General features: G+C 36.8%; 1 protein-coding gene and 1 long non-coding RNA gene across 2 annotated transcripts in view; one reads left to right on the top strand and one right to left on the bottom strand.

Annotated features, from left to right (window-relative positions):
• Nucleotides 1-14504, bottom strand: part of ppp2cab (protein phosphatase 2 catalytic subunit alpha b) — a 26451-nt gene extending 11947 nt beyond the window's left edge. The window contains exon 1 of the mRNA XM_030153457.1: nt 14155-14504. Within this exon, the coding sequence (XP_030009317.1) occupies nt 14155-14256 (102 nt within the window). The 5' untranslated portion in view covers nt 14257-14504. The remainder of the gene's footprint in view (nt 1-14154) is intronic.
• On the top strand, nt 9944-12299 carry LOC115432552 (uncharacterized). Its single transcript, XR_003937226.1, has 3 exons — nt 9944-10055; nt 10894-10898; nt 12289-12299. It is a non-coding gene; the product is annotated as an uncharacterized LOC115432552 (long non-coding RNA).
• Nucleotides 14505-20160: the final 5656 nt, after the last annotated feature.

Genomic DNA, 20160 nt, shown 5'->3' with positions numbered 1-20160 from the left:
GCTGCCTGCTAGCCGGCAGGTCCACCCCAAGAGGAAAGTTGTACCTAGCGGTCTGGAAAAATGGCAGGAGAATCACAGCAGAAGTGCTTGGTAAACAAAAAAGGCAAGTCAAATTCAATTGTATGGAATCACTTTGGGTTTGATGAAGAAGACGAAGAGCAAAAACACATCACGTGCAAAAAGTGTTTCGTTGTTGTGTCCGCACCGACCGCTAACACAACAAACCTTTGTAACCATCTAAAGTTTAACCACCGCCACCTTTATCATATTCTTTATCTTATGAAAAACTAAAACGCATAAAAACAACTTCGTCCGCAATGCAATCTTCAGTCTCCGAATCTCTTTACGCTGCAACTCCCGTATTAACCTAACCTAACCCGGATAACCCTAACGTGCGTATTCTACAGGGTGTCCCATAAGTCTCCATACATAGGAAAAATAAACGTTTCTTGACATAAACCATTTTTATTTATATAATATGCTCTATATGACTGCCATTTTGTCGGGAACACATTTCAATGCGTGTCCTCCAATGCTGAAGAACTATAAAGAAGAAATATAAAGAAATACATGTTAGAACCATATGTATTACAGGGGTTGGACAAAATAATGGAAACACCTTCTATGATGCCACAATGTTAGGTGTTTCCATTATTTTGTCCAACCCCTGTATGTCTCCTGTGTATGGAGACTTATAAGACACCCTGTAGATGGCTGTTGTATACAGAAGGCCTTAACTGAAACCTCACAGCACGCCACTGAATTTACTATGTTTCATACTACATTGAACATACTTGAATTTATAATTTGCACTTTAGGTGAGGTTTTTTTTTTTTTTTTTTATTGCTACAGTTCTATAGCAAGTCTATAGCAGTTTAATTACAGTGCACTATTTGTTTACAAAAGGAAACATACTTGAATTTACAGTACACTTATTTGATTTCAAAGATTTTTTTGTTTCGTACAAAAGTGAAAATGCTTTGCTTTAGTGGTTAAAAGCTTTATTTATGTTTAAAGAGTATATTTTACATTGTTTTGCAAGAAAAAAATAAACAACTTTAAGGTTAACAAATAATCGTTTTTAATAATCGTGATTTCAATTCTTGCTAAAATAATCGTGATTTTTTTTTTTTTTTCTATAATCGAGCAGCCCTAAGTTTAACCATCGCGACTTTTATCATAATCTTATGAAAAACTAAAACACATAAAAAAAACTCCGTCTACAACTTTGTCTGCAATGCAATCTTCAGTCTCCGAATCTCTTTACGCTGCAACTCCCGTATTAACCTAACTGAAACCTCACGGCACGCCACTGAATTTACTGTTTCATACTACACTGAACATACTTGAATTTATAATTTGCACTTTACGTGAGTTTTTTTTTTTTTTTATTGCTCCAGTTCTATGGCAAGTCTAGAGCAGTTTAATTACAGTGCACTATTTGTTTACAAAAGGAAACATACTTGAATTTACAGTATACTTATTTGCATTCAAAGATTTTTTTGTGTCACAGTAGAGATTGAAATCCAGCAGGATTCGTAATCCTACTAGGACAGATAGGAATTTTAGTTTGTCCTAGGACAAACTGAAATCCTACAAGAAATTAGGATCTGAAGATTAACCCTAATCCTAACCCCCTAACCCCCCCCCCCCCCAACCCAACCCTAACCCCAGGACATATAGGATTTCAGTTTGTCCTACGACAAACTAAAATTCCTATCTGTCCTAGTAGGATTACGAATCCTACTGGATTTCAATCTCTACTGTGATATATAAAAATCTCTCTCTCTCTCTCTCTCTCTCTCTCTCTATATATATATATATATATATATATACATATATATATATATATACACATATATACACACACACACACTTTCACACTGTTTTCATAGATATACTGTTAATATTGTTCGTACTGTAGATACACATACTGTCACATACTGTTAATACGTAAATATTGTGTCCATTCATATTTTATGTGGGGTTTTTTTTTTAGTCTACTTAGCTATTCTTGTCTTACTTTTGTAAAATTTTATATTCTATTTTCTTATCTTATTTTTGGTTTTTGCAATTGTATATTCGCTTTTCTTGTTTTGTGAAGTACTAGTGTTTTATCAATACTGTTGCACTGACTGGGGTAGAACTCCTAATTTCATTGCACGCACAATCACAATACTGGCTATTCTATTCTATTCTGTTCTATTCTATTCTATTGTATTCTATTCTAAATAAAGAAAAAGTTTGGGGTAAAAATGTAATATCCAAAATCAAGCAAACAGTCCTGCTAAAGAAAAGATTTTCCCTTTGTTGAAGAAGTGGTAATCCTCATTATTTTCATAAAGTAACATATTATTTCATAAACTTCTTTTCCAGTGCATGACATAGTATACAGCTTCCAGCTCTGCAACCCTACCCTGAACCTTACTGGTAATATCTTAAATGAAGCATCAGGTGTCGCCTGGGACGCCTTAGTTTTATGAGTCATTCCAAGCCATGGAACTACTCGTTCATGTCATGGAGTTTGTCTGAAAAATTCCCCCAAAAACTTTGATTGAACTCACATGACTTGGCTTTATTTGAGCCATGGATTTTTGAAGACATCATAGCTATGCATATTCTCAGCAACCGCTTCATTTTTTTATTTGAGGGTTGAAATTTATACTAATAATCCAAGACACTCTGAATATTGTTCTCAACATGTATTCATGTACACAGAAGTTGCTGAAATTACACTAAACATAAATGATTTGTTGTTGTTTATATAATATACACTGGTTCTCACTTTCTTGCAAGTGTTCCATCACATCGGCTCATGCACAAGGAAGTGCACCATACAGTATGTTGCTAAATATAGCTGCAGGACTGAAATAGACATCTGATGATATACTATATATTCAGAAGGAATCATTTTTAGCCTTGAATTCATTTTGCAGGAAAAAGTTCAATACTTTCCCGCATGATAGATCTATTCAATATTGAAAAGCTTTTCAGTAACTTACTAAAATTTTTAGCATTTTGTATTCTACACTGGCTGAAACTTTGTTGTTTTTAAATGGTAATTTGATGATGACGTCTATATGATGTTTTTACTATTAACTTAACCTCACCATTTGCTTTATTTAGGTAACATAGTCTATGGTTTTCCTATGTCCTTTATGTTTGCTGAATGTCTTTTAATGCTTTATGTGGACGCATCGTAATTCAGATGAAAGGTCAAAGACAAATATTTTTTACAATGTGGAACAGTAAGGTGAATCATGAATCTTGGATGACATTTTATTTTATAGTCAGGACAATGTACTATGCAGACTTCAACATTTTTACCTCTGCCAGGAGGTATTGTGATCGCTTTGCTTTGTGTGTTTGCATGTTTGTTTGTTTGTTTGTTTGTTAGATAGATAGATAGTTTGTTTGTTAGCAAGATAACTCAAAAAGTTATGGATGGATTTTCATGAAATTTTCAGGAAATGTTGACACTGGCACAAGGAACAAATGATTACATTTTGGTGGTGATTTGGGGGGGGGCAGATCTGTCTTGGCGTAGGTCTGCGCTCTCCGAGTGCTTTTGTTGTCTCTTAATATGATACCCAGGTGGACAAATAAAACTATATATATATATATATATATATATATATATATACACACACACACACAGTATATTAGGCCTGTAACAGTACACATACCGAATCGTTGAGATAAACACCTGTTTGGTTTGGTACGCAGCTATACAGAAACAGCCCAGTATGTTGAGAAAAAGAAAAAGGAACAAAAGACGTCATTCAAACATTGTGGAACTTTTAATCCGCGCAAGTTCCACACGTACATATTGGAGGAGTGCACATTGACCCGAAATACGAAATAGTAGCTGCCATAAGGTTAAAAAAAAAAAAAAAATTATGTCAACCTGGAAGAAAGAGATTGAAGACCCTCTGCCATCATTACGGTCCCATTTGGGATCACATCAGGTCCCGGTGAAAGACAATAACGGGGAAAGAGACGTTGATAAGACGAACGTTGTTTGCCACCTATGAACTACGGTAGTTCTAAAACACTTACACTTGCTCTCTCTCTCACACACACACACACACACTGAATAATAGAGGAATAGAACCCGGGAGTTGGACGTTGAAAGTATGTAAAGTTTCACTTTCGTTTCACACCAGCATTAGTTACGTTAGTTATGGACACCCCCCTCAAGAAAAAAAAAAAAAAAAAAAAAAAAACATCCCCCTCTCTGTGTTTTTGACAAATCACACCCTGCACACACAAATACACAAAGTGGCCTTAGCAGTTTGTTAACTGTCCTAAAATAAATAATTTGTTTTGTTTTTTTTTTGTCAATGTTGCTCTTAAGTTTGTTAAAAGAGAATACGAGTTTGTCCTCTTGTTAATGCTGCACTTCATGTGGAATTTCTCTGTTATTTTTATGCAGAATGGGAACTGACAGAACTGGGATTTGATTTTTGTTGTTTGTTCAAAGCTACCTTTCAGGGAAAAGTGTAATACTAATGTTTGAAATACATTTAGTAATATTAATAATTTATTTTATTTTCTATTTGATTTATAGCAGCAGAATTATATTATTCCTGTTTTTCTATATTCTATTGTCTCCAAAAATTATAGACACACACATATATACATACACACACCAAATATACACATTACAACACTATTAAACACAATTAGAGCAGTAATTTGTAAATAAATAAATAAATAAATAAATAATTGACAATATATTATCAATATGATAATTTAAAAAAATGTAGATAAAATAAATTAAAATATTTGTGTAAATGTGGACATGGCATGACTTCTGAATTCTGAATGAACTGGCATGAAATGACTTAACTGATTATAACATAGTCAGTGTGGATGTACGAAATACAAGTAGTACAGATACAAGTTATACTTTCATACTGACTAACTGTACAAAGCTACATGAGTAAGTGAAAATTTCTGACAACCTCATCTATTGTAGCTCATTAAAGGCCTTTATAGGTGTAATTATTGTCAGTCAAGTTAATACATAATATACTGAGGCCACAAAGTCCAAACTGTGCACTACTTCAACAAGGCCACATTAGAAAAGGTCTAAATATCCTTAAAGATTACTAAACCATGAAACATAAACAACAGGATAGAAAATAATACCTGTGCTTGTCAAATAGGATTAAGTTCAGCAGGATCAAATATTACATAAAACTGGAGGAAGTAAACAACTATTTCATAAACTGACTGTTTAAGCCTGGATTAGCAACAACCCCAAAACTTTTGTGTGAGAGCAGCATATCCTAGAGGATCATACCGCGGATGCCCGGCCAGCTGTGAACACAGAGCATGACGACAATGGTTACGCAAGTACCTCACCCACAATACCAACCACACCTGTAGCAGAAATACCTCTGAATCAAAGGCCTCTGCCCAAGATCACACCCGAAGCCCAGATATCAGATGCCACACTCTCAACAAAGTGCTTAGCCTACTGCTGAGAAGTGAAGTCAGCATTTTCCCAAGTGCCGCAATATAATCCCATTAAAGTGAGTTAAAAAATAGCCAGAGGTTCTCCTGGAGACAACCTGCAGCAAATTACACTTGTCAACTAGGCAAAACATCGCCCACAAAAAGATGACTTCACTTCAGATGTTTATGGTAGTTAAGAGCATCTTCATGACAACAGTACATAAACAATGTGGAAAGGAGTGACATTAGCAGCCAAATGACAGCAGGTCATGTACTCTGGGAAGCCCATTTTCTCATGATCCAATACTTGAGCATCAAATGACTGCATTCACAAGTGAAATTATTAGACAATAAATCAGCTCTGTGCAGTTATTGCTTTTGTTTTCTTGTGTGGGACAAAGAAAAAATTAATTTGAGCACTAGGAAGATGAATTCAATGGGCAAATTTTTTATGACCAACAGAATAATCAGCTAATCATGAACTATACCAATACTGGGGGAAAAAAAAGCATTAATTACAGGTGTTTCTTTATGAACAAGCAATGTGTTTAAGGACCAGAATGTAAGATTCTGTGGCATCTATTAACACAAATGGTATAAAGCACAGGTGTTACTAAACATATGGCCCGTGGGCCAAAACTGGCCAGCCAAAAGATCCAATCCAGCCCCTGAGATTAATTTGGGAAATGTAAAAATTAAACTGAAGATATTAACAATCAAGGATGTCAAAAATATTTTAGTTCAGGTTCCACATGTCGACCATACATGAAAATGTTTACATTTAGAAACTATCCTTTCACAAAAAATGTGAATAATCTGAACAAACATGAACAACCTGAAATGTCTTAAGAGAAGTAGGTGTAATTTTACCAATATTCTGCTTGTTACTAAATGTTCTGTGTATTTGTAGATCCACTGTGATCTGTTACTTGTAATGCGCATGTGTAAATGATAAACTGAGGTATAATATTGTTAAAATTGCACTTATATTTCTTAAAACATTTCAAGTTGTTCATTTTATTCACAGTTTTTAATAAAACTTTGTAGATGTAAAAATTTTCAAAATGTAATTTTACTTTTTTCACTGTTATTATTCTACTTGTCCGGCCCACTTTAGATCGTACTGAGCTGAATGTGACCCCTGAATTCAAATGAGTTTGACACTGGTATGAAGTGTTCATTATTATGCTTTTATAAGTGTATGATCACCTGTAACTATGCTTTGCTGTGTTTATATAGGGAGCAGGTCAACTGCCATCTTCAGTTAATATAACTTTGATGAGATAAATTAGTGACATCAGTCAGCAAACAAGGCTTCATGTGGTGCACTAAACTGGTTTCAAAATCCAAAGGTCAGCTGTCTCCACATGATCAACATATGACATCAGTCTGACACGGTTTATTATTATATGTGTACTGCGTCAGTGTTTAAAGAGAAAGTTAAAGGACAAAATTGCCATACGTACTGCTTTTATTGTTATGTCATTAACCTCAACCATCAAGTTTCCACTATAAATCTCTGTTGTAAAAATGTACTTATAGCATATTAACTGAAACTCACAGTATTAACCTGCTGCTAGGAGACTCAATCAAAACAAAATAAAAGATGCAGTGGGTGATGTTATGGAGTAGTGTAGGATCATGGGAGGAGTTGTTCTCATCGCCAATGTCAATGAGAATCTATTTGACATGACTCAGGTAAAGGTAATGCATTAGAAATTTACTTGCATTACCTCTCCTGATCATTTTGTTAAAATGAAATAGATGCAAATTACATTTAACCTTAACATTAGGAGAGGATGGTACATCGTTAACAGGCAAAATGAATGAAATTATGATGTGGAATATTGTTAATAACATCTGATACACTATAAGAGCTAAAGTCAATAAAATACTGTAAATAGCATTGTTACCTACTATAGTTTTAACTCTAGACAAGACAAACAGTTCAGGTCTCTCAGCCTTTTCTGATAAGGTTTCTTTACAGAGGAGGGAACAAAAACACAAAAGGGTCATGGAGAAAAGTCATCTCCCTGTCTGATCCACAAGTCTGGGATCTAATTTAATTTGCTCTCTGTAATAAGAAGCAACATGAAACCGACCAGAATAATGTCACCCAAGTTAAATCTGGCAACTGGATTAAACACTACAAACTGATCAAACAGATGACAAGCTCCTCTGTAAACAAACAACCTTTACCAAACACAGCTACAGCCTTGCAGAGTGGGGCGGGGTAACTGCAATGCTGAAGAGTGAAAATTCTGCACTTGATTATGATAAACGGCTTATTGAGTGCCTCCTTCTCCCAGAATACTAGACACCATTTCAGCCTTTCCTGGGAAGACTGTTGGAGAGCTTGAGTTTGAAAAATCAGTAAGACAGATTACACAGCACATCTCATTCTTCCACACCCCCGTACATCCCAAAACAGCGACGGCCTGCACTGTGAGTCACAATGAACAGCGTTATCCTCCTGAGTCACATACTCTGATCCCCTCAGAAACAAAGGCTCTGATACTGTTAGTAATGCATCTCACAATCAATCATATCCTTTGCTATTTTTAAAATGAGGGAGGCAGCTGTGTAGGTGAAGACTGCTGAATATATTACCCAAAGACACAGCATGGAGAGATGCAGGTAGACAGCAGTTTAGGCAGAACATATGATGAGCTGTGATCATCATAATGCCTCAGGGTGAAAGAATGCTGAAGCTTTCCTTTTTCCTTTTGACTACCGTATCTCATGATTATGGAGCGGAGAGCAACAGCAAAGACACATTTGGATAAAAGGGTTGAGCTAGGAAAGAGCTAATACTGATTTGCAGAAAATACAGACTGACAACGCTTCTAACTGCGAAATTTAATGTATATTGTCACAAAGTACTTGTAGCCACCTGCTTAATATTAATGCAGACAGGCCTATATTTCAAAACAGTAATATCAACTTTATGTAATGTATAAGCATACTAAACAGCAGGCTATTTGACATACTAAGTAATGTAACACTTAAGTTAAGCTATAGTTTTCCCCTGGTTTTCAGAAGGCTTAAGCACCATTTGGGTTCTCACATTTTCTCTACATCTGTAGAAGACATTGTTACATGATTGTGGAATCTGCAGGTCCTTCTAGAATAAAAAAACAATGGGTTTGTAATAAAAATACAAGGTGTCCACAATGTCTCTTTACAATTTAAAAACTTTATTACAAAAGCAATTGATGAGATATGTTAATCAGATTTGTTCCATGTACTCAGTGGTTATCAAAGTTTTTAATTGCATTGCATTTGTGTATTTCAGGTATCCTGTTGATGAAATAGGCTCTGTTAAATAAACCCCTAAAAATATGGCTACTCCTCAAGAAAAGGCACAATGTGTATCGTGGTTTGCTGACATGAAATTGGATACGCAGACTCGGTGAAACTACAGGATTAGGTATGGAAGACATCCACTGTCACGTCCATAAATTTGTGCATGGTACAAGAAATTTAAGGAGATATGGACAGAGTTGAATAAAAGGAGGAGAGGACAACCAATCACTCAGCTATCATTCCCCTGGACTCGTTTCTATGAGGTTATGTTAAAGATATCATGTGTCAAACAATGATTTGGGACGTCAACAAGCTGAAGCAAAAGATCACTGATGTCATTGCCACCATTGATGAGGCTTTGCTACAGCAAACAAGAAATCAAGTACCATCTTGGTGTGACTCATGGAACTCATGGTGCCCATATAGAGGTGTATTAAATGATGTAACAAAAACTGCAATATCTACTTTTCATTTCGGAATAATTTCTTTTTTGGAATAACTGTAAAGAGACTTTATGGGAACACTGTATATAATTTTAAATCATATTGAAACATTTTATTATCATGTTAAATATGTAAAATCATCCAAAAAGTTTAAAAACAAAACTTGCTGAAATGCACTAGAGCCACCTGCAATCATTAGTTCTGGGAAAAGACACTTTAAGTTAGTTCAGATCCTCTCCACATTGATTTTACATGAATTTGTCTTATTGGTGCCCACAATGGCTTGGATGTTTCATCTAAGCCTTACAATTGTGAGGAAAATTCTGGATGCTAACATTGGCTAATGTAGCTAATAGCAAAGTATTATAATAGTAAACATCAGGAGACATTTGTGTGATAAAATCATTTGTCAGTCCTGTTAGTGTAACTTCTTCATTGCAACTACAGTAAAGTTTATCAGGAAAAAATATTGTATTCAGTAAATGGAAGCAAGGAGAGGTGAGCACCTTTTACACAGCACTTCTGTTCCGGGAATATTTCACCCTAATTTTGGAGTGATGTCTGTGTAAACAAAATGTTGGGATCATTTGGTCACACCTCTGTCAAAGATCTGTAATGCCTCTGAAGGTAGTAACAGAGATGTGATAAAGGTGGAATCATGATTCCAGACTGCTATGTAAAAGGAACACCTCTCGTTCCTCAACCAAGGTTTTGATGACATATTGTGTGTACGACCCCCGCGCCGGGGGGATTTAAAAATGAGCGTGGGCTGTGTACAGTAAACTAACATATCAACAAGACCAGAAAGATGTCAAACTGGCGAGATGCTGAGATCTGCGAGATGTTGTCACTTCGGGCAGAGGACTCTATTCATGCTAACATTTGTGGAACAGTGAAAGACGGGCTGACTCGGGAGAGGTTAGCCAAGACCACTATGGTTGGGGTATTTCTAACAAGGGATGTAACAATTACCAGTATAATGATAAACCATGGTAAAATTCCCAACAGTTATTACAATTTAAATTCTAATTATCATAATAACCGTGTTTGATTACTGCTCTGATACTTTGAAAGAGCAAGCAAACAGAGAAAGAGAGAGACTATCTATCCATTTATACATCTATAAAAAAGAAACTAAAACAACTAAAACTTGATATGGAAAATGGTCAAACAATGGCCACAAGGTGCCATCTTTAGTGCACATTCGTATGTTTGATGTTTACATGTTAATATTTGAATGTTTCTGCCAACAGAAAGTACATTGTGCCTATTATGTTATTAATTTTTTTGTTTTGTTTTGTTTTTTCAAAATACAATGTGGTTAAATTATTATATATAAATACTTTCTGAACATTTTGAGAACATTTTGAGCACATTTCAACAATACCATGATAATAATGATAACCGTGATAATTTTAGTCACAATAACCGTGATATGAAATTTTCATATCGTTACATCCCTATTTCCGACACGCAAGTAACGCATCACACAATACGCTGCATTGCGTCACTGCCCCTTTAATTCCGGAACGCAGGTGCTTTATGTAAAAGTCCAGCCTGCCCCACCTCTGTTACTCCTTGGCTGTGTAAATCAGTCAATGGTGGAAAAAAGGTGGGATCACCATCTCATCTTTTTTTCCGGGATCTCTGTGTAAAAATGAGTAGTATTTCTAGCAAGAAGTTAATGTCATCTGAAAGGGGTTCAGATTGAGCCCAGGATTTTGTTGCTAGGATTTACCAGTCAATAGTAGCTATAACCCTTAAAAGATAAGTTCCACATTGCTGTGCTTTTTAAACTGATTTCTAAGATGGAAAAAAATGCAGAAATTGTCCAACATTTCAAGGCAGACAGATGTGTGATATGTTACACCATATCAGCTGAATGTGACATCCAAATGTGTCAAGTCAACATGAACATTTTCTTAGAGACACCACAAACAAACAGCCCTCCACAGGATGAAACAGAAATAAACCTTCACTATAAGTTAAGATGCTAGTCTTTTTTGCAAACCACCACCAACCTAAGAACCATTCATCCTCTTGTGCTTCCAAAACTAAGCAGAAGATGATGTCAGTATACAAGCATAAGTCTACCTTTAAACGAGTCTTGACTCAAGAAACTGGGCTGAATAATGCATGTAAAATAAGTCAAACTGACCTTATACCAACACAGCAAATAAGAAAACAGAATTAATGAGCCACTTGAGAATAATGTGTCCTTAATCTTCTGTGCAGAGTACACCAAACATGGCAGTAGGCCGAGGATTTCAGTCCTTTTCTGATCCAAGAGGCACTGAGCTTCACTATAGAATGAAAAACAGCCAACAGCAATAAAATCTGTCCAAATGTGGCCTTCGTTATCAGGGTTCATCTTAAAATACACAGAAATAATTAACAAAAAAAAAAACAACACTATAATGGAGCTGGAATCGTGCTTTAGTGTCAAGCAGAAGTAGAAATTTCACACAATTCAGTGCCAAGACATTGTGCAAAGTTTAGGCTTAATGTTTAAGGGTAACATTTTCCTTAATGCTGACACTCCTAGCACTGAAAACCAGTAGGCAGTCTAAGAAAAACAATGTTGAGGAGAGATTGAGGTTAAGCTCCAGCTCAGACCAGACAAGTCAGCAGAATAAGATGGCCAGCTGTCAGCCAACGGGAGAATAAAGGTATTGGTCACTGGAAATCAACTGAAATAACTTCCTCAACAACTAGGCCTACAAGGTGAGAGCTACAACACAGTAACCATACTCCCACGGCCAATGAGAAGCCCACATTATTTTCAACCTCACAGAGATTCATTTGGAGTATACGCTTCCCTGGTAAATGGAAAAAACAATGTCCACTCACAGTCCTAAAACACTAAGTAAGATGTAGCAGCAGAACCTAACAACTTACACACCAATTATTAAGCCTGTAACGGTACACATACCGAACCGTTTCAGTATGCACCTGTTCGGTTCGGTACACAGCTGTACAGAAAGGGCCCAGTATGTTGAGAAAAAGAAAAAGGAACGAAAGACATTGTTCGATGCGGAACTTCAAATTTGCAAAGTTCCACACGGACATATTGAAGGAGTGCACATTGACCCGAAATACCAAATAGCAGCTGATATAAGGTTAAAAAAAAAAAACAACAAATATGATGTGAACCTGGAAGGAAGAGACTGTAGATCCTCCCCCATCATTATAGTCCCGTTTGGGATCACTTCAGGTCCCGGTGAAAGACAACAACAGGGAAAGAGACAGTGATAAGACGGACACTGTTGAACCGCCTATGAACTACGGTAGTTCTAAAACACTTACAATAGCTCTGTCTGTCTGTTTCTCTCTCTGTCACGCATGCTGTATAATAGAGGAATAACCCAGGAGTTGGACGTTGAAAGTATGTAAAGTTACACTTTGTTTCACACCAGCGTTAGTTACGTTAGTTATGGACCGCACCCCCAGGTATATAACTGCGCGCTGCCCCTGGGGGAAAAATGTTCAAAAATTCATAAATGCATTACGGACATTTTGAGGGGTTTTCCTTCTTCCCGTACCGAACCGTGGCTTTCAAAACCAAAAACATATCGAACTGAAAATTTTGTGTACCGTTATAGGCCTACCAATTATATTACTAATATTGATAGTTAATTTACTTTGAATCAAATTCACAATACAATAAAGTCCCCCATCTACATTAAAGTGAATATCTTTTGGTTCTTGGTAAAACAAATAAACAACATGAAGACATCACCATAGAGGCATCACAAACAGATGAATCAATTAAAAAAATAACCATGAGTTTTGAATGACAGGGAAGTCGTTTAAGCAGTGTCCTGTGAGGTTTAGGAATGGTAAACTACTTTATCACTTTGTAAACATCTCAGTCTCACAACTTATTGTCAAGAGAAATACAGAGGGGTTGCAAATTAAAGGGGGAAAAAACATAATGTGTCTTACTAAGGTGTTGGGTCTCCACATGCCACCAGATCAGCTTGAGTTCATCGCTGATTTACATACATGCCTCAATTTGGCTCAAAAAATGGAATAAGCACCCTTAGCCATGTATAACAAAGACATTCCCGAGATTAAAGGCCATTGTCACTACGTTTTCCTACGCTTCCACTGTTATACAATGCAAAGCCCTTCAGCAGTTACATCCTGCTCTTACATTTCACCGTAATCTTTGATCTCTACCGTTCACAAAGATATCTGTCCCGAGTTTGACACTGACGGGATATTTGCACATTCGTCTGTTTTCGCCTGAAATCTCACTTTAACATGTGAACACAGACTCTAGACTTGTGATATCACAACTACTTCTGAACCAATTATCATTCTGGATGCAACTTTAATAGCAATATGCAATGTGAACCACTAAAAATGTTGTTTTATTACAACAGGATACATTTGGTGTGTAGTCGTTATACACATTCAACAGTAATATAAAGAGCAATGTTTACATATTTAGAAAGAGGGGATTTTTTGATGCAATTTTAATCGCTTTAGTTTGGTCAGTGAACTTCTTCCGTCGAGATAAGACTTACAATTACCAGCAAAGTGTTTTTCACTTGACCAGCGGGGGTCTTTGACAGATTTTCAATGCCAGTTTGCTAAAAGAGATGCTACAGGTCCCTCTGACAGTGGATGTTGACAGTTGTAAAATAGGTATGTGACTTGAATCCACTGTATGGCTGCCCCTTGTAAATATTCAGTAACCGACAATATGGCGCGTAAATAATAATTTCTAGACGTTTCTGGCACACGAAACGGCTCAAAGAAAGAGATGCCTAGTGCTAAACCCTTCGGTAACGATTGGAAAATATACGCACAGCGCAATGACATGTACACTATAGACGCCATTTTAAGAATGTCTGGAAGGCGGCGGCGAGGAGAGAGGAGACGCCGACAGTAACTTGAGAGTTAAATGGAGATTTTTTTTAAAGAAATATCTCACCTTTTCACATAGCGTTTTCACCTGGCCCTCCGTCAGCTGCTTACATTCGTTGAGCTGCTCGATCCACTGATCCAGTTCTTTCGTAAACGCCTTTTCGTCCATTTCTGTGGGCTTTTCGGGGTCGCCGCGGTTAGCTCGCCGATATGTCAGATGTGTTTCGGTTAGATGTCAGATGTGTTCCCCCCAAGGATGAGCTTGTCTTCAGCCGGAACTTACAAAACGACAAAGGCAGGTACTAAACGCTCTCTTATCAGAAGACGCATGTACCTCCAGGCTGCCAGATAGCTATGATTTGGCTGAACTGAAGCGAGCACAGAAGAGGGAGACGTCAATGATCCACCCTGCCGACGAATCTACGTCGAGTTAACGGAAACGGCGTCTAACATATCCGGTCACACCTTTCAAAATAAAGTTTAACTTAAAAATTTCCCATCTAGAAATCTCTAGAAGAAAACTACACGAGGATCACCAAACTTAATTAACCCAGAAGAAATTGCTTTACGAGTGCAAACATAGACGAAAGCACCCCAAAAAGCAGTTAGGTATCTTTAGTTTGTACAGATGATGTCTATAGGACTTTTTAAAGCACATTCAAATCCATTAACAAGTTTTTTTTTTTTTTTGTTTTTTTCCCCAATCAGATGTACATATTTTAGCAAAGGTTTTTCGATCAGTTATTTTGTTGTGTTGTCATATTGTTATTGTGTAATTGTATTGTTCCTTGCAGAATGTTTTTCTATTATTTAGCCTAAAAATGGCAGTTCATTGCTCTTGTGCTTGCTATGTACAAAATGCGAGGTACTGTGTGTGTTTTGTGATAGGTAGAATACTGAGACTGAGATTCCCTATGGGGACAATAAAATGAGTGTAACCTTAGCCTTATTACTTTAACTTATGTATTACAATGCATTTCTGGATACAGTAAAGTGAACTCAACTGTGAAGAACTTCGGCAGAAGTTTACACAAGATTTGAGTACACTAGTATGTCTTCAAATACGTTAAGCCTGGAGTTAGTACTTTGAGTGCTACTACCAGATTGGAAATAGCCCTACTGTAAATCATCTGTATTCGAGATCTGTCTTAAATAAATATATGTATCATTAACAAATTGTAGTTTAACTGTGAGACAGGCAAAATAGTCGTTGTGCAGAACAATGCGCCCCGTCAGTAGGCTATGTCAAGAAGATTAACACTTACGCAGCCTGCTTTTAATTAAAACCATTAAATGCAAAAAATATATATAGCTAACATGTAAATTACATTTCGAAAGATACTCTTCTCAAACATGGGTGTTTATATTTCCAGCTTCACCCTGGTTGGATGCGTCTAGCTTTACGCAGCAGCACAGCTTCATCGACACAAATAGCAACGGAGACCGATGACGGCAGCTCTACTATTGGCTCAGCTATGCTTTCTGAGCAGTTTTATTGGCTCATAGATTAAACAGAAAAGTTACCAACATGGACCAGTGAGAATACATCATCGCTCCTTGGAAGCATGTTGTTAATTTTATGGTTGGCAATGATGTCACTGTTTTACACGTGGCCTACATGAGGCAAAGAGGGTAAAAGAAAAAATCAATCATACCTTAAACCAAAAGAAAAACCCATCTCTTTGATATGTTGTTACCATTCAGGGACAAAATCATTATAGAATTTGGCAATGACCTTAGCCTTGAGGAAGACGAATGAATCTAGTCAAAACCAAGAACATGTCTGTGAACTATCAACCATTTAACTTTATATATTACGCATTTGCATTGTGGTATGGTGATGTGTTATAATCACTGTATCTATCTTTGTATGTGTAGAGGGTCTGCATTAACCTTTATTAAACATTAAACATAATAATTGTGGTTTATAAAACTCAATTATTTTAGGAATAATTGAAAAGAAACTGTAGAGCTTTGATTCAAATGTTAAACCATTTTTTGTCAGCACTCTGTTTATTTTTTCAGGGGCCAGATTATGATTCACTGCCCACAGTTTTTCAGTCATGCCCTGGTCACAAAACTACTGATGTGATAATTTTGTGTTGTCTCAAATACATAACACAAACAGTACATACACGCCTGCATGTTAAATGAGTACAGGTACACTATGTCCTTCTAGAAAAATGCTTGTCTCAGCATGTTGCAATTTAAATCAACCTGTAATCTCTCATTTGTAAATTTCCATGTAACTGTTCAAACTGAGGAATAACCACAAGTGAATGGCTGACATTGAGTGTTATCACAGGTTTACACCAACATACTGTATCTAAATTCATATATAAAGCATTTCCAGTTATTCTCTTAGACCCCTACATTACATCAAAATGAAGTCCTCCTCACATATAAGGACATGTAAAATTCTGCACAATTTTAGTGTTTTGCAGTTGACCTTAAAAGTCCAGTTTAGATGGATTTAGTTGGATCTACTTTCAGAGATGGAACGTCCTACCCAAAATTATGTTTTCAGTAGTGCATAATCACCTGGAAAAGAGAACCTTTGTGTTTTTGTGAAGTTAGAATGAGTCATTTATAAATAGAGAGTGAAAATATTGCTGTTCATAAATTCTAATGTTGTGCAACACTCTTCCTACAGTAGCTCAGAATGGACTCTTCTTCTTTGGTGCCATCTGCCTTTAAGGTGCATTTCTATCACCTTCTGTTTGAAAGTGGACCAGAGTTATTATCCTGCAAAGGAGCACATGACAAACTGGCTGAGAACATTAGAGATGGGGGTAGTAAGACACAATTACAACATAATAAGGCAGGGACAGGTAATCATACAGGAGGGAAGGCAGACTCAGACTGGGGAGATAGGACCTGAGAGAAAACAAAGAATGATTTACACAAAAACATGAGACCCAGAAAAAAATCTACAGATGTGGCAAGCATATTAAATACAGGAAGTTTGTTTAATTTGTTCTTTCTCTTCTCTGTCCTCTTTCATATTGTTCCTTTTTTCAGGTGCCTCTAGTTCTGGAGCTATACACTCTTGACATGTGATTTCTGACCTCTCCCTCACTCATTGTTTGTCTGTGTGATCCAGTGTCTGCATGGTTTTTTGCACTTCTTCTACATTTCTTTTCTCCCTCTTCAAACCTGGAGGCCAGTTCTGTCATAGGTATTTCCTTCTGTAACAGAGGTTTTGCCTCCACTGCCCCCTTGTGCTTGCTCCTGGAGGATTTGTTGGGTTTCCTCTCTATACATTTTTTCCATGGTCTTGAACTCTGTGTGTAAAATGTCTCAAGATAATAATGTATTAAGACTAGAGCTACATAAATAAAATTGTATTATACTGAGATTATGCCACCTACACAGAAATGACTTGTTCTGACCAAGAATCAAACCCAGAACCCTCTGGCTGAGAGACAACAGAGCAACTGAACCGCTGTACCAATCAGTCCTGTTCCTTCACACTTCCTCCATATTTTTGTGTTTTTACTTAACGTTTGTGTTGCAGTCTGTGTTTTTGTGGTGGGAACCAGTTGTTTCTTGACATAAGCTAACGCCATTTTAAAGCTAACAGTAGTTGTCCACTGTACTGTACTGTAGAGGAACAGAAAATAGTCACAAAGAGAACACAAGATGTTCAAGAGAATGCATGCTCATATCATGGATATAAACAAACAAGACAGTTATTAGCTTTGTGGCTACAAGAACAAGATCTCAGATACAAGCAGCAGAAATGAGTTTCCTCTACAGGGTGGCTAAGGTATCCTTAAAGATAAAGTGACAAGCTCAGTTCTCATAGTAGAGCCGCTCCAAATCCATTAGCCAGTTGAGGTGGTTCGAGCATCTTGTCAGAATGACTTCTGGACAGCTGGTGAGGTGTTTTGTGCATGTGTAACTAGGAGGAAACCCTTGGGCAGACTCAGATCTGTCTTTCCCACAACCACCTCTTTATCACTGAGACACAATCATTACCTGCAACCATCTACTCATATTTTTTCAGCTTCTTTGACAAAAAAGCATGAATACATGGCTTTGCACATTCATAAACAGGGGATTTTTTTGCTGAATTAATGGCTCATGCCTATATGAATCAAAGATCTGCAGGCGGGGAGACCTAGAGGCTTGTCAAGGATTTTTCTGTTGAGTCAGATTGTGAATCAAGGCTGACAGAGTTCAGAAGTGGCAATAAAATATGAATGATATTGATACCATACCAGTATCGATCAGGCAGAGTGCCATCTGAGTGTTTGTGCTTCTCTGTGCAAGAATGTGTGGATGTTTGCTATTAACACAGCCAAAGTATAGAGTTCTCTGTTTTATTTGGCCTACAGTTTAAATTACAAATCTCTCTCACAGATGACAAACATCAAAAAACCAGCGATCAAAGACTCAGTCAGCTCTTCTTTTCAGGACCGCTCAGTCGACACCTTGCATGTACAAGGATCAGGTTAATTAAAAGTCATTGCATCTTAAATTAAACCTTTTAGGTCGCTTTGTAAAGATGATGAAAGGCTGCTGAGGATGAAAGTGGGCAACAAATGATGGAGGTAGTGGGCAATATGCTCAAATTAAACAAGAGGGAAGTTCCTTTTTTAGTGGTTCAATGCTGGGGCACACAACCTGACATGGACATGTCTACAGAATACTTAACAAACTTATACTAATTTACAGATCAGTGCTGTCATCTACATTCAGCAAATATGAGGTCAAGAGGAGACACAATATCACTTCAGGGTTCAACTAGAGTTTTGGATGATGTAATTATTGATGTAATTTGAGCAATTTTATATGCATTGCTTTTTTATTTCCAATGCGTGACCAGATAATAACATATCTTAGAAAATCTGCACCTTCCATGATATTTGTGATTGCCTACACTAAATCATAACAGCCTATGAAATATGTTTTTGGTCAGTCTGGAGTGCCTCAGTGCTTCTCTTCTGCTCCTTTACCATGGACAATGGTATAGACAACAATGGGTTATACTAGCCACTGTTAGCATAATAATGGAGTTAGCTAATGTCAACAAAGGACTAGCAACTAAAAAATACAGACTTCAACACAAACTTCAAGGAAAGACACAAGCAGGGCACAGCAAAATTTCCACAGTTATCTTGACAAATACTCAAAAGTAATGTTAATAACATGACTGACTGTTATCAGTGTGCTTGTGTTCTTATGCTCCTGCACTTAGATTCTCTAAACAAACTTCCCTCATTAGCACGAACACAGTCCATCTGAATCTGAGTCCTTTAATTTGATTGAAATATCTAGACCAAATCTAGATGGACCTTGAAGTGAAGATAATTTTCTTATATCTTTTCCGAAGATCAAGAATGATTCTCATTTGAAACAACTTCAATTACAATTCAGCAAAGGCTAAACTGTCCTTGCAGGTTTTAGTGTTTCATTGATATTTGTAATCTTTCACCTTTGCAGCTGATATTCAGTACTATTACAATAAATTAAATCCTGTCCCAGAGACAAAATGTGTGTGCTGTAACAAGACATCTTTCAATAAGGCATTTATTTAAATAAAAAAAATCAGATTAAGATAAGCCAGAGAGAAGTATATGCAGTGTCACTGTGGCTTCTCTCTATTCCTGATTGAGTATCTATTGTAACAACAAACCATGCAATCATTCACATTTCAAGGGCTCTCTATTTATAATTGAAAATCTCTGCAGGTTTGCAGAGAAAACGAGAGAGCCATTTTCTTGTTTGTGCAGTGTAGTAGCAACCACATCACTGAAACAGCATCTGTCCCTGAATGATAATCAGTTTTAGGTTCCTATTTCAACTCATTCCTTAAACAATTAGTATTTTCATCATGTGTGTTGATTGCTTATTGTGATACTGCTTCCCACATTACAGCCCTCTGAGTCATGATATTAACCTCGATCAAATGTTTACCCTCTTAAACAGTGACCTTGTGTCTCATTTTAGATCATGAGAAGCAGTCTCTAGACCATTGTTTTCCACATTAACATTTCATCGATCCCTTTGGAAACACACTCATCCAGGCTGACTGATTGTTGTGGCCCTGGCTTCCCTGGCCAGGACA

The sequence above is a fragment of the Sphaeramia orbicularis genome, chromosome 14 (genome assembly GCF_902148855.1).
Source record: "Sphaeramia orbicularis chromosome 14, fSphaOr1.1, whole genome shotgun sequence".
Lineage (NCBI taxonomy): Eukaryota > Metazoa > Chordata > Actinopteri > Kurtiformes > Apogonidae > Sphaeramia > Sphaeramia orbicularis.
The sequence above is the reverse complement of the archived record's forward strand: the minus strand, read 5'-3'. Positions and strand labels throughout refer to the sequence as shown.